The 19,613-nt window shown below is 36.2% G+C and overlaps 1 protein-coding gene across 1 annotated transcript; it reads right to left on the reverse strand.

Moving 5' to 3' along the window:
* Window positions 1-267: 267 nt before the first annotated feature.
* FES1C (Fes1C) lies at window positions 268-2,960 on the reverse strand. Its single transcript, XM_089607116.1, has 6 exons — window positions 2,692-2,960; window positions 1,961-2,103; window positions 1,828-1,878; window positions 1,354-1,575; window positions 1,142-1,244; window positions 268-1,037 (listed from the first exon to the last, which is right to left on the reverse strand). The coding sequence occupies exons 1-6, from the start codon at window positions 2,778-2,780 to the stop codon at window positions 479-481; spliced, it is 1,167 nt and encodes a 388-aa protein (XP_089463242.1). The 5' UTR covers window positions 2,781-2,960; the 3' UTR covers window positions 268-478.
* Window positions 2,961-19,613: the final 16,653 nt, after the last annotated feature.

A 19,613-nucleotide genomic window follows, 5' to 3' on the forward strand; every position in this document is an offset into this window, starting at 1 on the left:
TGTTTGAATCCAGCATATTTAGAGGAGATGTGTGAAGGACCATCAAGTGAAAATTGAGATTTAAAAAAAGTAGATCTTTTTCTTAAGCTAATATGCATCATACGTATGTTTTACTAAAAACCGGTTTTTGTTAAATAAGAAAAAATATTTTTGTTCCGCCATAACTAATTACGATAAACTTTTTTTTTTTTTTTCTAAACCCTACATATGTGATTTTCAACAAACAATTTCAAGTACGATCATAGAGCACATAAAAAAAACACCAAGTAAAAAAGAAAATATATTTTTGCACTCCGTTGTAATTACTTGGCCGAAGATGAGAATTGAATCCAACTTTGTCATGTGGAATATGATCAAGCAAATGTCGATAAAATATAATTAAACTAAACGACACAGCAGTTACAAGACGTAATGATATTGATACAACAAGAAACAACATGCGAGCTGATCTGATGATAGAAGCCACAAAATGTTGACACTATTGATTCCTGTCCGAGGTATCGTTCGAACTGCCTAGAGCGGCTTCAGGTACTGATGGCGCCGGGCCTGGACCCAGCAGCAACGGAGCCGCTTTCTTTTCGGTTTCCGTGGGCTTTTCAGCACCGGGCTGAATAGGATGCTCGAGGCTCTTGCTGACAACATTCGGTGCAACAGCGTCTTCGCCGGGGAGGACTAGAAGACCCTTCTCGTTCAGCGAAGACGGTTCACCATAGCAAGCCTTCCACAGCGAATCCACGAGGTGTCTCTCCTCTCTCGCGGCTCCAAGATCCTCCGGTGACATCACACTGATGCCATCGATACGCTCTTGAAGAATCTGTTTCAGTTTCTCCCTGTCATCCCCGACTAAATGGCCGCTCGCTCCGTCACCGCGTCTTTCTTGGGCGAGCTCAAGAAGGCCTCGTAGCGCGGCTTCGCGTACCTCCGAGTCACTACTGGAGACAAGGTGTAACATTATGCGAGGAAACCCAAGTTCGTGCACTATATTACTGTCTGAACTGTTCTCGTTCAGTAGGTAATGGACCAAGTTCAACGCTTTCCTGAAAGCAAAGAACATGCTTTTTAGTACTTTACTTTCCTTTTTAATATAGCATCAAAGAGTAGAATTTTGTTAAAAAATAAATTCTAATATTTCAAGCAATACCTCTGAAACCTAACGCTTTCAGAACTTAATGCATCTCTCAATGCAGCATAACCGTTGCCAAGACGAAACGCAGCAATACCCGGTTTATTATGACGGATTAGCGCTGGAAATTCAATATAATTACATAATTAAATCAATAAAGACAATATCATTTTCCAAATCAAAGAAAGCATTATAATATAGTGGATGCAAAAAAGAGAATTTAAACTTACAGGATATAGCGCCAAGAGCTTTGGTCCGGACGGTCACATCCAAGTCGGACGTGAAATTGGAAAGGAGAGGCTCGAAGCCATTTGCTTCCATAACCAGCTGTTGGCTTTTGGGATTGTTCTGAACAATAGTCGTCACAACATCGGCTGCTTTTGCTCTAACGCTGGGGTGAGAGTTTTTAAGGTAACCAATAAGCGGAACAAGACCACCAATGGAATGAAGATCTGTGACAAAATGAAAACAGATAAACCAGTTGACATGAATGTTTCATTCATCAAAATAGCACAGATATTTGCTAACTTCACCAATGTGTAAAGCGAAAGTAGTAGCAGGTTAACTCAAGAAGCAACCAAAAACTCGTGCAAAGAATCCACAAAGTTAAAAAAATGATGTGGGGAGATTTTTCTAGTCAAATGCAGTATCAAAATGAGCAGTGAAAACCACTAAGAAAGGAGTAAATGAATTGCAGAATTTACCATTAGCCATATCAATGGATTCAACATGTTCTTGTAACTCATCCAACATATCTGCAGAAACCGATTTCAAATATCAGTCACAGAAATTTTGAACCAAATCCAAGAACTGACATTTGAAGAACAAGAAAATCACCTTCAAGATCAGAAACTGTGACACCTTGAGCTTCCAAAACTTGCTGAGGAGTTTGCATAACAAGCGTAATCTCTTTCATTCTCTTTACAACATCCACGCTCTGTGATTGCATTGCTTCCATGAACCACCTTCGATCCTCCTCGCTATTTCCAACAATAATTATATAAATCAATCACATATGGAATAATCTAGCCTATCGAAAACTTACCATATCCTACTTGGGGTATGTTTGAAACCTTGAAAATCTGAGGGAGAAAATTGAGAATCCTTCTATACATTTATTGTGCTGTTTGTATTTTTCTTGTGTTAATTTGAGGGAAAATGTGCAGCTATATTAACGATTTCATTTCCCAGAGAAAAACGATTGGAAAATGATGATTCAATCAAATTTGCAGTAGTACAGTACGGATGTCTCTCTTCTCATTCTCTCCCTCATCTCATTCAAACTTTCCACATTTTTCTTCAAATTTTCATTTTCTAATAGTAAAGTACGGGTTCCTATTGAATGACAAAAATTAAACCACGGCGGCCTCAATTATCGTGTCCAGAAAAATCAAACTTGAGACGAACAAGGTTCAAGAATCACCCTTAGGGTTAGATTCCGTGTTTTACTAGACACCATTATGAGCGTGATTCTATAATTCCAGAATTCAAAACGCATATAAAGAAGACAAAGCTTGATAATTATGCCAACCAACAACATTTGTTGAACAAGGAAAGAGCTCGAATACCTCAAGTTGCGAGGGGGATGAGTTCCATCGGAATGAGCTATACTCCATTTGAGAAGTCCGTCCCAGTTAGGTCCACCATCGTTTGCCATTCTTCTTCTGCTTCTTCTTCTTCTTCTTTGCTGCTCGAAAACCGGAGAGTTACGAAGATTCAAGCTTTAGAGGAGCAACGTTCTATATATGAATATTTGTATTGAGAGCGAGAGAGTTCTGGAATGATCTCGCAAGCTCTGGAATGTCGGAGTGGGAGTTCGTCGGACGCTTTGTTTGCTCTTTCGATAGCCCGTTCGATCAAGAGGAGTTCTTTTGGGCTTGGCCTTGCCACTTGTGATTGGGCTTTGGAAGGCTAAGCTATGGATTTGGACCTGAAAAGAAAAGCAATTGTGATGGTAAAAGAGCGTATTATTCTCTTTTTTTTTTGTTTTTTTTTTTAAATTGCAGCTTTTTTATGTATTGTTTTTGCAAGTATCGTTGCGATTAGTCAATCTTCTACTTTTTTTTTTTAGATATAGTTCAAGTTTTAAATTTATTAAGAAAATAATTCACTCAGTCGAAGTTAATTAAATTAATTATTCAGTTAATTAAATTAATTGAACAGTTAATTCAAATAACTTCGGCATGGTGAGCTATTTCTCTAATAAAATGAAACTTCGACTATTTTTTAAAAGTATGGTGGGTTATCAGGCTAATGACCTAATTGCCCTTTTTGTTAGGGATATTGTTGTGTATACCCGTCAAAATCGCATCCCGTTGTTGCGGCGTGACTTCACTCCACGAAGGAATGTGATGAGGAATGTGCGTGCGGGCTAGCCTTCCCCAAACTATTTCCCAACGAGAAAATCTTATAGCCCTCCTTCTTGGGCATCAAAAACACCTCTAGCAGCGGGTCAAAGACAATGACCACTATTTTACCCTTTCTGGCCCTCTAAGAAGCGGCACCTGTCATATTGCCTCGTATTGCAGATAAAGGTGTCTCCGCGAGATCACTGTCTCCACTGCTTACCACATTGGACATACTGCATTTAACCAAAAAAAAAAGAGTTAATGTTGGAAAGTGTAAGTATCAGTAATTTAGTTGAAAATAAATGAAAACTAATTAAAACATTACTCAATCGTTCAGATCATTACATAAAATATCAGTCTCATCTAAATCGATATCATCATCAACACCGTCTCCAACAAAATGATCTATAACGGCATTTGCTTCTTCGTTGTCTATAAAATTAGCTAGTTCTTTGTCTTCTTCATTATCGTCACTCACAAGGTCCGCTTCAGCGTTTTCGTGACAATGAGACAGAAGATGGAAGTAAGTTTGTTGTACTGCAATGGAATTATAGAAGAAGACGAGACGCCTATGTCAGGAAGATCCCACACAAATCGATGATTGAAATCTTCGATAATATTTTATTCCCAGCATTCTAAGGGTCGTCCACCGTAGAAGACTTGGTTTTCTTGAGTAGCAAGTATAAATAGTTCGTCCGCAAACAATTCAATTGCCACATATACACTTGTTGTTCAACAAATTTATTTGTGCGTACTCTTTTCCGTGCATCGGTTGTGTCACCATACTAACGACATCGGAATAACACGACTCATCAATCATGTCTAGGGGTGAGCAAAATTAACCGAAAATTGGTTAAACCGATAACCGAACCGTTCGAAACCAAAATTCAGTGCCACGTCATCAAACTAAAAATTTGGATCGGTCAACCGATCTGGTATATGAAACTGGATTGGTTATCAGTTTTGAATATCCAAAAATTTGGTTTACGGTTATTTAACTGACTTTTTTTATATATAAAACGGACAATCAGTTTTGAAACCAAATAACCGATTTGAACCGGATAACCAATTATAAACCGAATAACCGATTTAAATCAGATAACCAACTTTGAAAATTATTAATCCAATTTTTATTTTTTATTTCAAAATGAGTACAAAATTGTAGGAAAATAATTTGATTTGAACCGGATAACCGATTTTTTGGATAACCGATTTCAGAACTGGATAATTTTTCAAATTCAATTTTAAAATTGGATATCGATTTTTCATGATTCGGGTAACCAAATTTTGGTTTTGGACCAATTTAGTCTGGTTATTGGTCAAAAATTTTAAGAATCAAAAATTCGGTTTCGATTCGTAAAATGGGCCAAAATTGAGCCGAACAAGTTTCAACCCTAATCATGTTGATAATTCAGCACTACGACGTGACCATCCTTCCGTAGAAAGCGTAGTCACTTAGAGGTATGCACAAGGCGTTGGTTTGAGTGGTACGCATATCATTATGACGAGAAAGTGATAAATTTGACACCGTTGATTACACAACTCAAATACACGTGAACGTTCTGAAATGGACCGACAGACAAAGCGTATAGATTTTTAGACACATTAGATCCACCGACTTTAAGATCATATATTTGTTTGAGATGCGTATATAATGATCAGTACATATATAAATTTGACTGAGTTATTCAGATAGAAATATTATATTTATAATTACCTTTTTCGCAAACTAGACTCTGAATTCTTTCATATGTGCTTCCTCAACATCGTACCGACTTTCCACATCCATAAGATCTCAATGTTCATTGTTTTTTATAATGTTAATCATTATTGAGAAAATGAACAAGTAAATATCAAGTAAACAAAAATAAATGTGTGTCCTATAAGGATCGATTTTGGCACGATTGGTGAAGACGTACCACTCTGCCTCCTTCCTCGACTTGTCGTCCAATCAGGTAGGATTCATCTTTCCATAAGGCACACACTTCTCCTACTGAAAAATAGAGAGCTCATAGGTTTGAACGACTTCATTCGAGGCATCTTCGGGTCGTTCTTCGAAATACCTTGCAACAAACGTTAAAGTTTCGTCTACAACGTAAGCTTCGACAATGGAGCCCTCTAGTTTAGCTCTATTTTTCACAAAAATTTGTCACATTCCCAAGTATCTCTCGAATGGGTACATCTACCTCATATGCACCGGACCACCTTCAAGAGGATTCTCGGATAAATGCAAAGTCACATGAACCATGATCGTGAAAAATGTAGTTGGAAATATGATTTCCAGGTTAAACAAGATTTCAACGCACTACTACAAATTTTGGATTTTACAGCACTTAAAAACTTTTGTCAATGATTCTACGACATTTATGTACTGTTGTGTAATCCAGTGTTGTAGAAAGCTTCTACAACACTTAAATAATTGTTGTGTAATCTTAGAGATTTTACAATACTTGAATAACCATTGTGTAATTTCGGAGATTTTACAAAGGTAAGCTAAGAGTTGTAGAAGCTTGTATAACGGGTCCTGAACGGTTGTAAAAATCGTGGGTTTTGTGACGTCCTCGTCGCGGCGACGTGTCTTGTTCACCACGGCGAGATCTTCTACAACGGATATATTTGTTCCATTAACGTCGTCGCAGTGAGGAAGTAAAGAGGCAAGAAGAATTCCTCGCCTCGGCGACGAGTACTGTTCGCCGCAGCGAGATCTTCTACAACGGATATATGTTCCGTTGTAGAAGACTTTTCCGCGAACAGGAAATGAAGAGGCAAGAGGAATTACTCGTCGCAGCGACGAGTATTGTTCGCCGCGGCAAAATCTTCTACAACAGATATTTGTTCCGTTGTAGAAGACTTTGCCGCGGAGATAATTACACGTCATTGCAGCGAGAAAGTGAAGATGCAAGAGAAATTCCTCGGGTTATACTCGATCCCTATTTTTTATCGAGTTTTTGCCTCGGCGATAAATCACTTCGCTGCGGCGAGATTTTTCCAGAAACTTTCACAACGATTCTTATCCGTTATAGAAGGTTCCCGCTGCGACGAGGTATACTTCATGCTGCGTCGAGATTGATAATTTATTTTGATAACTATCTCGACACGGCGAGAAGTACTCATCGCCGCGCCGAGATTGTACAACGGTACACTGTACCGGTGTATAAGGTCCTGATTTTAGCTCGTCGCGGCGAGAAGTACGCATCACCGCGGTGAGATTGTGCAACAATACACTGTACCGTTGTTCAAGGTCTTGATTTTATCTAGCCGCGGCGAGAAGTACGTATCGCCGCGATGAGATTGTTCAACGGTACATTGTGTTATCAATGGTGCCCACAAGAAGAGTTGTAGTCTTTACTTTTGTACATTTGATGTAATAAAGTCTCACGAAGACTCTTGCTTGTAATTGATTATTCATTAATAAAAAATTGAAACGTTCATTCAATCTTCCTTGTCTGAAGCTTTGTGATAAAACATTAGTCTTTAGTCCATAAACAAACTAAACAACTTACGAAGAGACAAACGTAGATTTGCATGAACAAACTCTTCGTAGTTTGCTTAAAACGATATATTCGCAATCTAAGGGTCAAAGGACTATTGACCTCAGTACGATTGTTAGGAGAATCTTTGATGTCTGGTTATGGGACATTGAGAGTTGAAGACTCTATAGTTCTTCTAGGTATCTTCTGAAGGTACTGAATTGATCAGTGCACTTCTAGAGACAAAATAAGAACAAACCATTTCACCTCTTATGTCTCGAAGTCACTACATATGAATTGCATCATGCTCCTTAATCCTGAAATGAGACATGCCATTTCACAGCTTATGTATTCTCATTTGAGAAAGTCAGAGTTCGGACTCACTATGTGATTCCGAACAGGACCTATTGGTGAAGTACTAAGTTGTGAAGATGTCATGAGTAACTTTGTGAAGTTCTCATAGATATGGAATTCATGTACAAGATTGCTGAAATGCAATGTATATCGCTTCATGCTTTGTTCCTTGGAATGTGAATAAATGAACTGGCCAATGTCCAAATTGATTCTTGACTCTTTTGGATGAAACAATGTGACTTGTTAGCTCCCCGTCAATACATTGTTTCTAACTTATTCACAAGCGATAAATGAGTTGAGGAAATAACAGCTAGAATGGTAAAATGATAATTTTGTAAATCTCGACTAGCTGATGATATTCATTAAGGGTAAACATAGATAATATTCAGTGGATCCACTCATCACAATTAGTTGAATTCTTGAGTAGAAAATAAATTCATTTGAACCGAGAGATTCTCAGTGTCAACTCTTTAGTGGAGTCAGTTGATATTAAGCTAAACTTGGAAAAGGTTTGTGAACTTTTGAGTCCAAGTATTTTAGCTCAAGCTTTGTTCATTTGGATCCATGAGGTCACTATCACAAATCATATCGAGTAGGAATAATTAAACTAGAAGCTAAGTCAAAACAAGAAGGAGACAAGTTTTACGAAAATTGTCAAAAATGTATTTTTCTCTTTTTAGACATAAGATGAAATGAATGTCTATAATTTTTTTGACAATGTCATATGATGACATATTGATACTCGGCCATGATAAGTTCATTGGGCCTTGTGGATTAATTTCATTTCATAGAATTTTACTTGAAAATTCTTAATGGGCCTTTCTCATGTTGTCATGAACAAATGAAGAAGTTTATAGAAGCTCCTTCTAGAGAGTCTTGGCCGCCCAACCCAAAGAAAGAAAATGGAGATTATTTTGTGTATTAATGTATGAAGATACTTGCCAAAAGAAAAAGAGAAAAAAAAAATTTGCATCTATATGCATAGGGGATTTCGGCCAAATGGGTCAAGGGAGAAACAAACAAAAGAGGAAACAAATCCAAGGAGTCATGAAGACTCTCTTGGCCGTGTGCCTCTAAAGAAATAAGGGGAATATTGCTCATGAATATGTGATATTCTATAGAAGAGGAAACTACCTTATTGAAGGTAAAGCCTCTCCTATAAATAGAGCTCTCATTCTTCACATTTCATTCATCCCAAGTTTTAGAGATTGAGAGCTTCTCTCTCTAGCTTGACCGCCCCTTTCCCTCTCTCTCTCTCTCTAGTTTTCTTTTCGTTTTCGTTTTGGCACCTAGGTCCACATTTGACCTAGTTTTTTTATCTCTTCGACTTTGAGACTTGTTCTCGAGTCGTCGTGTTTAAAAGTGCACACACACTAATTCCTTGTTTTCTCGAGTGATTTTAGTGATAGAAACTTTCGTGGTTGCTCGAGTTCCCGAGGAAAGAAGAGAGACGTGCTGCGAGGGGAGACGAACGTTTCAACCTTCCGAAGGCTTCTCAACGTTCAAGCTTCTCAAAGGTTAGTAAACATATGACGCTCATTCATAGTTTTAATTTATATGTACTTGCTCTTTGTCTAGGTTAGTAAAATCGTTTTACTTGTTTTAAAGAAATTTTTTCAATTTCGCCGCTTGCTCGAAGCGTTAAACTTTTTTTTAACCCAACACATTGTACCGTTGTACAAGACAGATTGTCCATTTTTTTACAACGGGACAAAATAACCATTATAAAAGCCCCCATATTTCACAACAGTACAAAATAACTATTGTAAAATGCCAACCATGCCCCAAACCAAGCCACAATTCCCAGTAATGGATCTCACAACTCATCCAAACACACTTAAACACTCCAAAAACTCTATAAAAACCCATTTCTTTCACTTACAAAGAGATACCACTATTTTTACACCAAAACTATACACAAATTCCTTCTTATCCATTTCTCTATAAAAAAATTACAATTTTCATGAGCATCACATCATCTATTTCGTTTCTCGTCACCTCAAGAACGCCATACCTCCATTTTCCATCATATCAAGAACTTCTCATCTCAGTTCCCCTCACCCAAAATCCACATATCTCACCCTTTACCATATTTCTCTACACCTCACTCTAATCACCACAAAAAACTCCATCTTTTTACCACATTTCTCCCAAAGAATCACAAAGAAGATTTGTATTTTCCTTCCTTCATCTCTAGAATTGGAAGAAAATCATTCTCAACACCATTTTCTCACATATTCATTCATATACAACCATAGGCTCTACAAGATGCCATATTATCAACACTCTAAAGGTGTTTACGGACTTGCTGAAACTATATTCTCAAGATCCTTATTTTATAAAGAGGAACATCCTATTATTTTCCTATTGTATCACTTGCTTTAGGGAAAAGGATCAAGAAGGAGTCAAGCTATTCAATCCCACTAAGGAAGCCACTCGGAGGTTTGTTGCCACCTATAATCATTCTTCTAAGGCTACTTGGAGGTCTTGGCCTGTCGGGTTCGTCCCCATCCGCCTTGATCTCTTCGTGACCAAAGAAATTGATCTCTTTCACCATGATCGACCTTCCAGGAGAACCTTGGAAATTGATAACTCGCGAGTTTTACCCCTTGATAGCTCTAATTGCTTTGGAACCGAAGGAAGGTGATCTATATCTTACTGCATGTGCAGTTGAACTCATCCACGATGTGCACGTTGTAAATGTTGTACAGAAACACATATTAACAGTTATGCAAATTGAATTGGACTATCCACATGTTATGAGTTGTATAGAGACAAAAACTAATAAATCATAACACATGCTTAAATAGAATGAATTTTTCATTTTATTGATTTGATTCAGCTTCACATCAAGTGGCCTTTGAAAATATTTATTACATCTAAGTAAATACATCAACTACATCTACTTTTTGACACTTAACCCAAAATTTTATGGCGTTTGTTAGTTGAGATAAAACATACATGCCTAAATATCATGGACACTGGAAAAACTGGCCTAGCATGTGGTCATCAACCAGACCTGTTTTGGGTCCAGGTCTTCACACACAAATATTGTTCGGGAGTGATTTCTAGGGCAAGGGTTCCAAAATTGTGCTTATGGGTTGGAGGAACATTATCGCCCTTTGGGACTTCATCTAACAACATTCAAACTACTTGGCTGGCAGTGGAAATTCAGTTCGCGTCTTCGAGGATCATTGGCTATTCAAGGATATAACATTTTTCGAACCTGGAGTTTTTGTTCATATGAGTGCTTTGTTAGGAATTCTTGCCCACGAAAAGATACTTTTGTAAATTCTCTCGCTGAAATATTAATAAAATAAAGTTTTGACATTTATAAGTTATTTGAATCGAAAGTGTTATTTCTTATATATTAAGATTTATCAAACATTAGTCTCCGTATCAAACTGAGTCACATGCACGACATCTGAGCTCGGACGGTGAACTAAAACTAGTCGATGATTGGTTCATGCATGGGTAGCTGAATCTGAAACCATATATGTGAAACACAAGTGAAGTTTGATCACTTAGTGGGAGCATTCTACATTTGTGGTAAATGTACGACCCGGACAGATCTTGCTTGTAAATGTGTCGTTTAATGACCGTTACGACACACTAACCGAGATCACAAACGATGGTCACAGTGAGACTTGATCTAAATCCCGAAGTGATCATGGACACTGGATTATGTTACCGCACTCTTTGACTCATTCGCTAAAAGGCCACTATCATGCTAATCACAACTTATGTCTTGGGATCATTGCAGAACATGGTTCGAGTGGGAAGTGATTTACAGATATGGAATCCAGCCTTCCTAAAAGAAGATAAATGTTCTCTCACCTAAGGGTTGATTCCAGAACTGGTAGATTGCGTGCACCTCCGAAGTTTGTACATTTGGAAGAATCTTTCGCTAGGGAAGCAACAATGCTTATGGCTTATAGGTGTCAAGAAAAGTATAACATAATAATTGACTTTCTCGACACGAGTTGAACCTGGAGGATTTTGATCACGATCTGACTATATCAGTGGACACTCGTCACGGTGAGTAAATATAATTCTAATACCAAGGAGGATTCAGTCTTGCCTTGCAAGGTGGAGTCTAACCAAGATTAGACAAATCGATGTAGAAAAGAGAAATGACTTTTTCGTCTTTTCATCGGATTTGTTATGCTTCTAATACTAGGTCCATAGTCTTCGATTCGGCTCTGATAAAGACGGATACGAACTTTCGAATAATAATCTCACTAGCTGTAATTGTGATTGACAACATCAATTCGGAAATATGGGTATTTGCAAAATTAAATAATTATTTATGGTAGTATTAATTATTTATTGTGTGATCAAGTAAATAATTAATCAATTACTTATTTGTTTATTGTTGGACCAAGTAAATAAATAATTAATTGGGTTTAAAGCAATTGGACCTTGCAAAAAATGAGGTGCACGAATTTTTGGAGATTTTGGCACATGATTTGCACAAATCCTCCTTGGCCGAGAGGTAGAAATTCGTCCATGCCATTATTGGTACTTACCAATATTTTATCTTTCGTTGTTTAAATAAATGGGAGAGAAACATATTTAAAAGGAAATAAGATATTGTCCTTATTCTCTCTCATGAATATTAATAGAATAATATTTAAAAGGAAATAAGATATTGTCTTTTATTCTCTCTTATGAATATTAATGAGAATAATATTTAAAGGAAATAAAATATTGTCCTTTATTCTCTTTCATGAGAGAATAATATTTAAAAGGAAATAAGATATTTCATTTATTCTCTCATTAATAAATATTCTCTATTTAAACAGGGAATAAAATCTCATAGATATTGATCTGATGGCTAAGAGAGAGAGTAGGATTCATGAGATAAGATCCAATGGCCAAGCTTAAATTCACTAATGTGAACATAATACGATGAAAAAATATATTTTGGAAACTACCAAGAATATATCATTTCCGCTACTATAAATAGGGGTTCATGAGAAGAGAAAAACACACTTTTGTGCCATAGAAATTTTCGACCTAGAGAGCCTCTTTCTCTCTCTCTCTCTCTCTCTCTCTCTCTCTCTCTCTCGGCCGACTCTCCCTCTCCCCCTCTTGGTACTCCGTGATTCCATTCCCATAAACACGGTGCGATCTAAACACCTCGTTGTAGATCGTAGTGAGATAAAGATTGTGCCCACTCATCTTTCTTATTCGTCTCGGAGAATAGATTACGGTGTCATCACAGACGAGTTCAGAGCAGCGAGGAACTAAAGCTTGAAGAATGAGCTAAAAGCTTGAAGATAGTCTTTGAAAACTGAAGACGCAGGAGTCAAAGCTTGAAGATTCAGTAGCTGATCCAAAACATGTAAGTATTATTGAATCTTTGAACCTAGCTCTTATTGGTTGCTTGACATTGCTTTCGTGAATAATTAATAAGTAAATCTAGATTTTGTTAGATAACCATAATGTTAATCAGCTCTTGTTAGTGTGATTAATTCTTTTCCGCACTTAATGCGATTATCATGATGCTATAATCACCAACATGCTTATGAATTCGTTGAGGGTGGGCCTCGGAGATGGAATTCCAATCGGATTGAATTGACATAAAGGGGCAAAAGTCAAATAAAATATAGAGTCGGGTCGTACTCTCTCTAGGAATTGAGAGATGATGTATTGATGTCGACATGTAAGGTGTGTTCTATGTTGAGTCCACCACAAAGCTCCTTTATCGAGCTCCATTCGATCCAAGATATGCGTTATGGAATAAGGTATGGAAGGCTAAGGTTCACGAGAGAGAAAAAATGATGGCATTCAATAGTCAGGCATATGCCCTGTGTCAGTGATGCGATATGGCTACATACACCATTGCACATTTATTCCTTTTCTTTGACGCAACAGCTAGACTATGGTTCTTGAGAATGATGGAGAAACATTGGTCTTGTTATATGGATGCTATTGGGGTGGTGTTGCTTGAGGATATATGTTGGTACTGGACTTCGTCTACAACGAAAGCCCATTGCTTTGGGCCCAAGAAGTTTATATGATTAGGAGAAAGACAAAAGGAGCCCGAGCCCAGCTCATTAGCCAATCAATAAGAAATAGCTCAAAGAGCTCGATAAAGAAGAAAGTTGCGATGTGATGCCAGCTGGAAGATTAACCCAAATATAAGGAGTGTTCAATTTTAAGTATTGTAACTGATGTAATAAATGAAATACGATATGTATTAGGTAATAAGTATAAGAATATTAGTGTATGAATTTATTAAATGAGAGGTAAGTTGGTATTTTTCATATAAGTGTGAAAGAAAAAGTCCAAAATAGACACAGATGATTCTCGGCAATAATCAATACAACGAAATTATCTATTCTTTCCTTTTACGAAACTTTTTCTAGAAACTTTTGTTCAATTGATCGAAACACAAAGTTCACATTCCCAATTAGGAAGATTTAGCCCAGCTCAAAGTAACTAATCAGATATTATTCAGGTAATATCTATGATTGTTGATGTCGGTAGTTTCCACATTAACAATATCTTTATGTGCAACGCTGACCTAAAAAACTTGGGAGGCCAGAAGGGTGAGTTCTTGACAAGAGCTTGGATTATGCTTAAGGCAGTTTGCAATTGATGCAATAACAGGGTCTTTTGAGGTGCTACTCAATTTGATGGAGGCAGAGTTGCATGATGCGTACTTGGCGCTGCTTTTAGCCAAGTTCCAAAATATGCAAGAATTGTGTATTGAAGGGGATGAAAAGAACATTCTTGACAGTCTGGTCCGACGAAAAGATATTCTGAATTGGTCTTTGATCCTTTTGATTGATTTAGTTTTAGCTCTTGTGTCAAATTTTCTTTTTGTGTCTCTTTGAGTGGATTCCCAAAACAATGAATACGTCTGCTCACTGAGTTTGTAAATGAGCTTTACCTTCTTTTGATTCGGGTTTTTCCTCTTTAAAATGAATCACGACCTTTATTAAGATAGTATTTTGGCCGACCTAGCCTGTTTTTGAAAGTTAGCAGTTTCTTTAAAAACAGAAGGAAAAAACTAATTCATGGGAAGGGAAATGTTAGATTCCGACTCATATTACTCCATCATACATCTATGCAAGGATCGAAATATCATTACCGTTGCCATACCGGGAATCAGATTTTACTGGTATACCATGGTAATCCAATGATTTACCGTTGTATATAGTAAAAAAAATGGTAAACTGTATAGTTGAACTTACCGTTACCATCGTGGTAAATCATTAATTACCGAACTTACCGAGAGGTATGCAGTAAACAAATATTTATAAAAATTTATGCATAAAATAAGATAAAAAAAAGTGTACAATATCTTCATTACATTACAAACCAGAATTCAAATAGTTCAACATCAACCATATGAAATAGTTAAAACACAAACACAATACAAATAAAATAAAATAGTTCAATATAAAGTAAAAACCAAAATGAAAAAGTTCAACACAATCTACCAACTAACATAGTTCAACAAAAATGACAACCAATAAAATGACTACTCTGAGTAAACCCCCGGGGTAACAGACATACAATAATCATAGAAACTCATGTAATGAGCATATGTAGTCAAGTAACTGTTCAAATGATAGTCGTAGTTCCATTGAGTTCCACCAACAGAAATAGAATACGGGCGATAACCTGGTTGTTGTTGGACTATGGAGATGATGCTTCCACTGATGACCGGATAGTACTTGATGTAAACGGAAGATCCTTCATAATATGGGTACGAGCACTCCGCGCCTTCAGGAGTAAATATCACCGATCCGAAGTTATTAGACAACTCATCAATGTCATTGCTAGACGCAAATGACATGACATCATTCATACCCCCGCTGTGGCCGCGCCCATAACCTGTGATTAACAAAAAAGCAGGGTAAATACGCTCATAGTGTGACATTTCGAATTTTTCCTTCATAATTCGGGTTTCCTTACTATGTTTCCAGCTTTAGTAATATGTTGTATTTGAAATTTTCGTATATCAATGAAATTTTTTGAGGTCCATCATACTCAAAATTCTTTTTAGAAACTCTTGGAATCAGTTTTTATTCTAGAAAAGTCTCGTTTCAAGTCAAACTTTCTATTTTAAGAAAATTGACTCAAGATAAAAAAGTCAAGATTCAATTTTTGATAGCACCTCATGTCATGCGATATTTAATTTCATGTTTCATGAATCAATTCAATTTAATTGCTTTTAAATTATTTATTATTGATTTTAATCAAGAATGTGACACATTTTTATATTGTGACACATTTACAACTTCTAGCAATGAGACACCTTTCCAACAATCTTGTGGCATGAAAAGTCAAACTTTGACTTGTTTCTCTTGGTGTGGTGTAAGGTTGTCATAGTAAGACAAAAATTGTTGTCTTGAAAGTTACTTTGTGTATGATAGCTTTTTGGGTGTGTCATAGTTTTGTCATCTCCAATGGCTAGATAAGAACAACCTTATCACATGCACTACTATGCAAAGCCCTAGAATAGAACATCTATGGATGTGTAAGATTTTGATTGTGTTTCAATAAGGAAATAAAATTAAAAAATAGAAGAGTGAGAGAGGTAGACATGCACGGTTTCTCCAAGCCAACTAGCTTCATCACAAAATTTCTTAAGTCTATAGAGAGAACAAAGTGAGTTAGAGTGGAGAGAAACAATTCAAAGAATATAGGGCACGTTTGGTTGGCAACATTTTAAAGGAATGGAATGGAATCTATTCCTAAAACTCCTCATTACTATGTTTGGTTTAGTTTTAAAGATTGTAATCATGATTATTTTGAATGGTCATTCAATTAATTTGATTACTTAGCATAGGCAGTTGAATGATCCATTCCATCATTGAATGAATAATTTTTACCAAACTAACCTTTTTTCTAATAAACTAAAAAAAAAAAAATGTGTATCAGAATCTTCCTTCGATATAAAAAACGGTCACGAATCACGATTGTCCCAAAAAAAAAATCACACAACTAATTTATTTGTTTAAACGTTAGATACACTATTGAAGCTTCAAATCACCACCACCAAATCAATCTGAGACAACAATCGAGGAAGACAACAATCGAGGAAGTTGGGGCTGGCGGTGCCGGAGTTGTGATGGTGGCGGGGGTCGCGGCGGCTGAGCGGCGCCGGACCTTTAACTCGAACACACGGAAGTGGTCGCGCGAGAAAGCGTCGGAGAGTGAGTCCGAGTCGTCGGAGTTGACATCGTCGGCGACGGAGGGGGGAAGCGATGGGTAGTTGGAGAAAAGGAAATCGGAACTGGACCGTTGGCGAGCGGCGCTATTACTAGTTCATCGTCATCATCATAGTCTGAGACATTTCTTTATGAAATGTGGTGGACCTCAACATTTTAAAACTTGAAAAAACAGTTGCAGAGAATAAAAATAATTTGGGGAAGATGACGTTCTTTGAGAGAATAAAGGCTATTTTGGTCAAGTTTATTTTATTCCATTCCATTTCTAAATAAATAAAAAAATCAAACCAAATAAGATAATAAGTTTTTTATTCCATTACATTCTTATTCCCATTACCATTCCTATTACCATTCAAATTTTACTTTTGAACCAAACATGCCCATAGAGTTCATTAGAATTCCTTCTAGAGATCAAAGTGAAGTATAATTCTTGCCCTTTCTTCAAGTCCAAGAGGTTAGCAATTTCCCGTCTTAATTCTTTATGATTATAGTTCCTTAGTATGTTCTTGTTCTAGTATTATTTCAGTGTTCCTATCAAACTCTAGAAACTAGGACCTTACAATGCATGCATGAAATGTTTTTTTTTTTTTTCAAATCTGCCTTTTGTTATATGTAACTTTGGTAATTAGCTTTTATCACTTCTGAATACTCAAATTGTTAATGGGGTATACAAAAACGTAGCTACATATGTATTCTTCTTTTATACTATGTTTTTATAAGTATTTTATGTGTTTTCATTTTTTTCATAAAATCCTCTAAATGCACACTGCTCGGGAGATATCCTTAGGACCCGAGAAGTGATGTCATGCTACAGAGTATATTTTTAAACAAGTTGTTGTAATAGTTTTAATTTAAAAATATTTTTGTATATCTATTATGTCTTTTAAATGTTCCAAAAAGAAATTTCATAAAAGAAGTTTTAAAGAGTTCTAACGAGTACTTTCAAGTTTGTGTGCCGAAAATGTTTTCTCATCCGGACAGATTTGTTAAATGAACTTCAAAATATTACTGGGAACGTTTTATAGATTTTAAAATGGGCAAACTAGCAACGTAGCCATTTTGAAACGTGGTTTTTAGTTTCTAGTCCACGTTTGGTAAATTTTGTAATATAACCATTTACTGAATTTTACGACTATGAAATACCTAATATACCCTTGTGTGATTTAAATTTCAAATTCAAACAGCAAACTGATTATTTAATAATCGATATAGAATAAAAGAATATAAAATTGTAATCGAATCCCATAAGATAAAATACACTGACAAACGCATAAAGCTGGAAGAAGACTTTAATACAAAATATTTGAAAATAACCCCCATTTCCTATCACTGTCCAAAGATATTTTCTTCTCGAAACTCCACCATCAACATCGAACCTAGAAAAAAAATCAAAACCCTTCTTTGCTTCTCAGACCCAACGAAGAATACCCCGCAAAGATCTTCGACGCGAAAAAATACCATTGACGACCAGACCAGAAATTGCTTGAAGGGCGAAGAAGAAAAATCGAAATAAGAGTTAATTTTAGTAAAAAATGGTTAATTTTAGTAACAACGAAGAATATTCCACAAAGACTTTTGATGTGTAGAACACCATGGATGATCCGGATACAAAAAAATGTTTGAAGGTTGAAGAAGTATAATCGAAATGAAAGTTAATTTCAGTAAATAATGGTTAATTATAGTGACCACCAATTAATACGTGTCAAATTAACTGAAATAAACAGCTAACAAAGTTTTAAAAAAAAATCCCATATCCAACAAAAAAAGATATTCGAGATTTAACAAAAAAACAGAAAAAGACGAAGATGATGACCTTCGATCGTGATCCACCAATTCGCAGATGGCGATTTTTTTTTCCAATCCATATCTAGAAGTTTCTCACTAAGAAGCCCTTTGAGACCTGGATTCTGAGCTCCATCGAAGTAATAGAATCAGACTCAGAAATACGCAACAAAATCACCGAGCCAACCGCGGTTAGATAGATTCAATCGCTGGAGCCATTTGTTGAATCAATCAAGCGATTTTAAATCTTGTTGTATCTCAGAGACAAAGAAATTAACATTTTGTGTCTGCTAAACCCATAAATATGGAATATTCCCTCTCTGTATGAAGACTTCCCTCTCTCTATGAAGACAAAAATTTTCACAATTCAATCGTGATAATAAATGTTAGATAATAAATAAGAGAGAGCGAAAATAGTGGTACCACATATTTAAATATTTGTTTTAAATTGGAAACAATTGTGTGCTTAACCGTAGTGGGTATCGCATGACAGATTTTTTTTAAAAGGTTAATAATGTAAATTTCTATCATATTATAATGGCCACGTAGGATTAATTGGCTATGTTTGAAACATAGATGAAACGTTGGGTAGATTACAATTTCAACGTTTCAAGTGGCCTAGTTCGTATAATTTTTCTTTTAAAATTAAGTTTAATATGTCATTTTAAAGGTACATATGTTATTGTTGTTTTGCAAAAAGAATCACTGAATTCCGAGTCACGAGCTATCTGTAATTAACAAAAGTGTGACCATATGTCATTCTGAAAGTAATTTTTCCAGCAACGTTTTTACAAACTTTCAAATTATATTTTCGATATGCATCATGTTTTTCCGAGCCTTAGATCGTTCTTAGAGCTTTAATATTCTTATAGGTCTTTTATCTCTTAAGCTTGGATTTGTAAGGATAGATTATAGAAGCTCATAAGTTGATTTCCTATAGGTTCGAGAAAGAGTCGGATTACTAGCTCGAGTGCTAAATATCTTGAAACCGAGTGTCTGTATGATATTTACGTATGTCTATGTCTTCTTAAGTTATCTTATGACATTTTTGAAATTATGATTTATTATGTAGGAAAGTACGTTTAATTTTTGTCACTTTTCTCTAAGAATTATCAAGCAAGTTTTAGACCAATTTTTATTTCATGAATTCTACCATGTAAATAATTTAATAAGTATGCAAGTGAAAACTTTAAGTAGGTGACGTATCGGCCTACGCCAGAGTAGGTTCTTGCGACCCACCTCGTAGACGTTTATGTCTCGATAAGGTGAGTCGTGCATGTTCAGGGAGGGCGGAAACAATGTTTGGCCGCATTGTTTCCATAAGCCTCAGTGCGCACGATACGAT

This window comes from Urtica dioica, chromosome 2 (genome assembly GCF_054948205.1).
Source record: "Urtica dioica subsp. dioica isolate 48M chromosome 2, U.dioica_male_clone48M_v1_H2, whole genome shotgun sequence".
In the NCBI taxonomy this organism is placed as follows: domain Eukaryota; kingdom Viridiplantae; phylum Streptophyta; class Magnoliopsida; order Rosales; family Urticaceae; genus Urtica; species Urtica dioica.

Coding starts and splice junctions, on each gene's coding strand:
- FES1C (XM_089607116.1), bottom strand. CDS start 2,780: ATGGCAAACGATGGTGGACCTAACTGGGACGGACTTCTCAAATGGAGT. Junction 2,104..2,691: donor CATCCCCCTCGCAACTTGAG/GTATTCGAGCTC, acceptor TGTTGGAAATAG/CGAGGAGGATCGAAGGTGGT. Junction 1,038..1,141: donor GAAAGCGTTAGGTTTCAGAG/GTATTGCTTGAA, acceptor CTTTGCTTTCAG/GAAAGCGTTGAACTTGGTCC.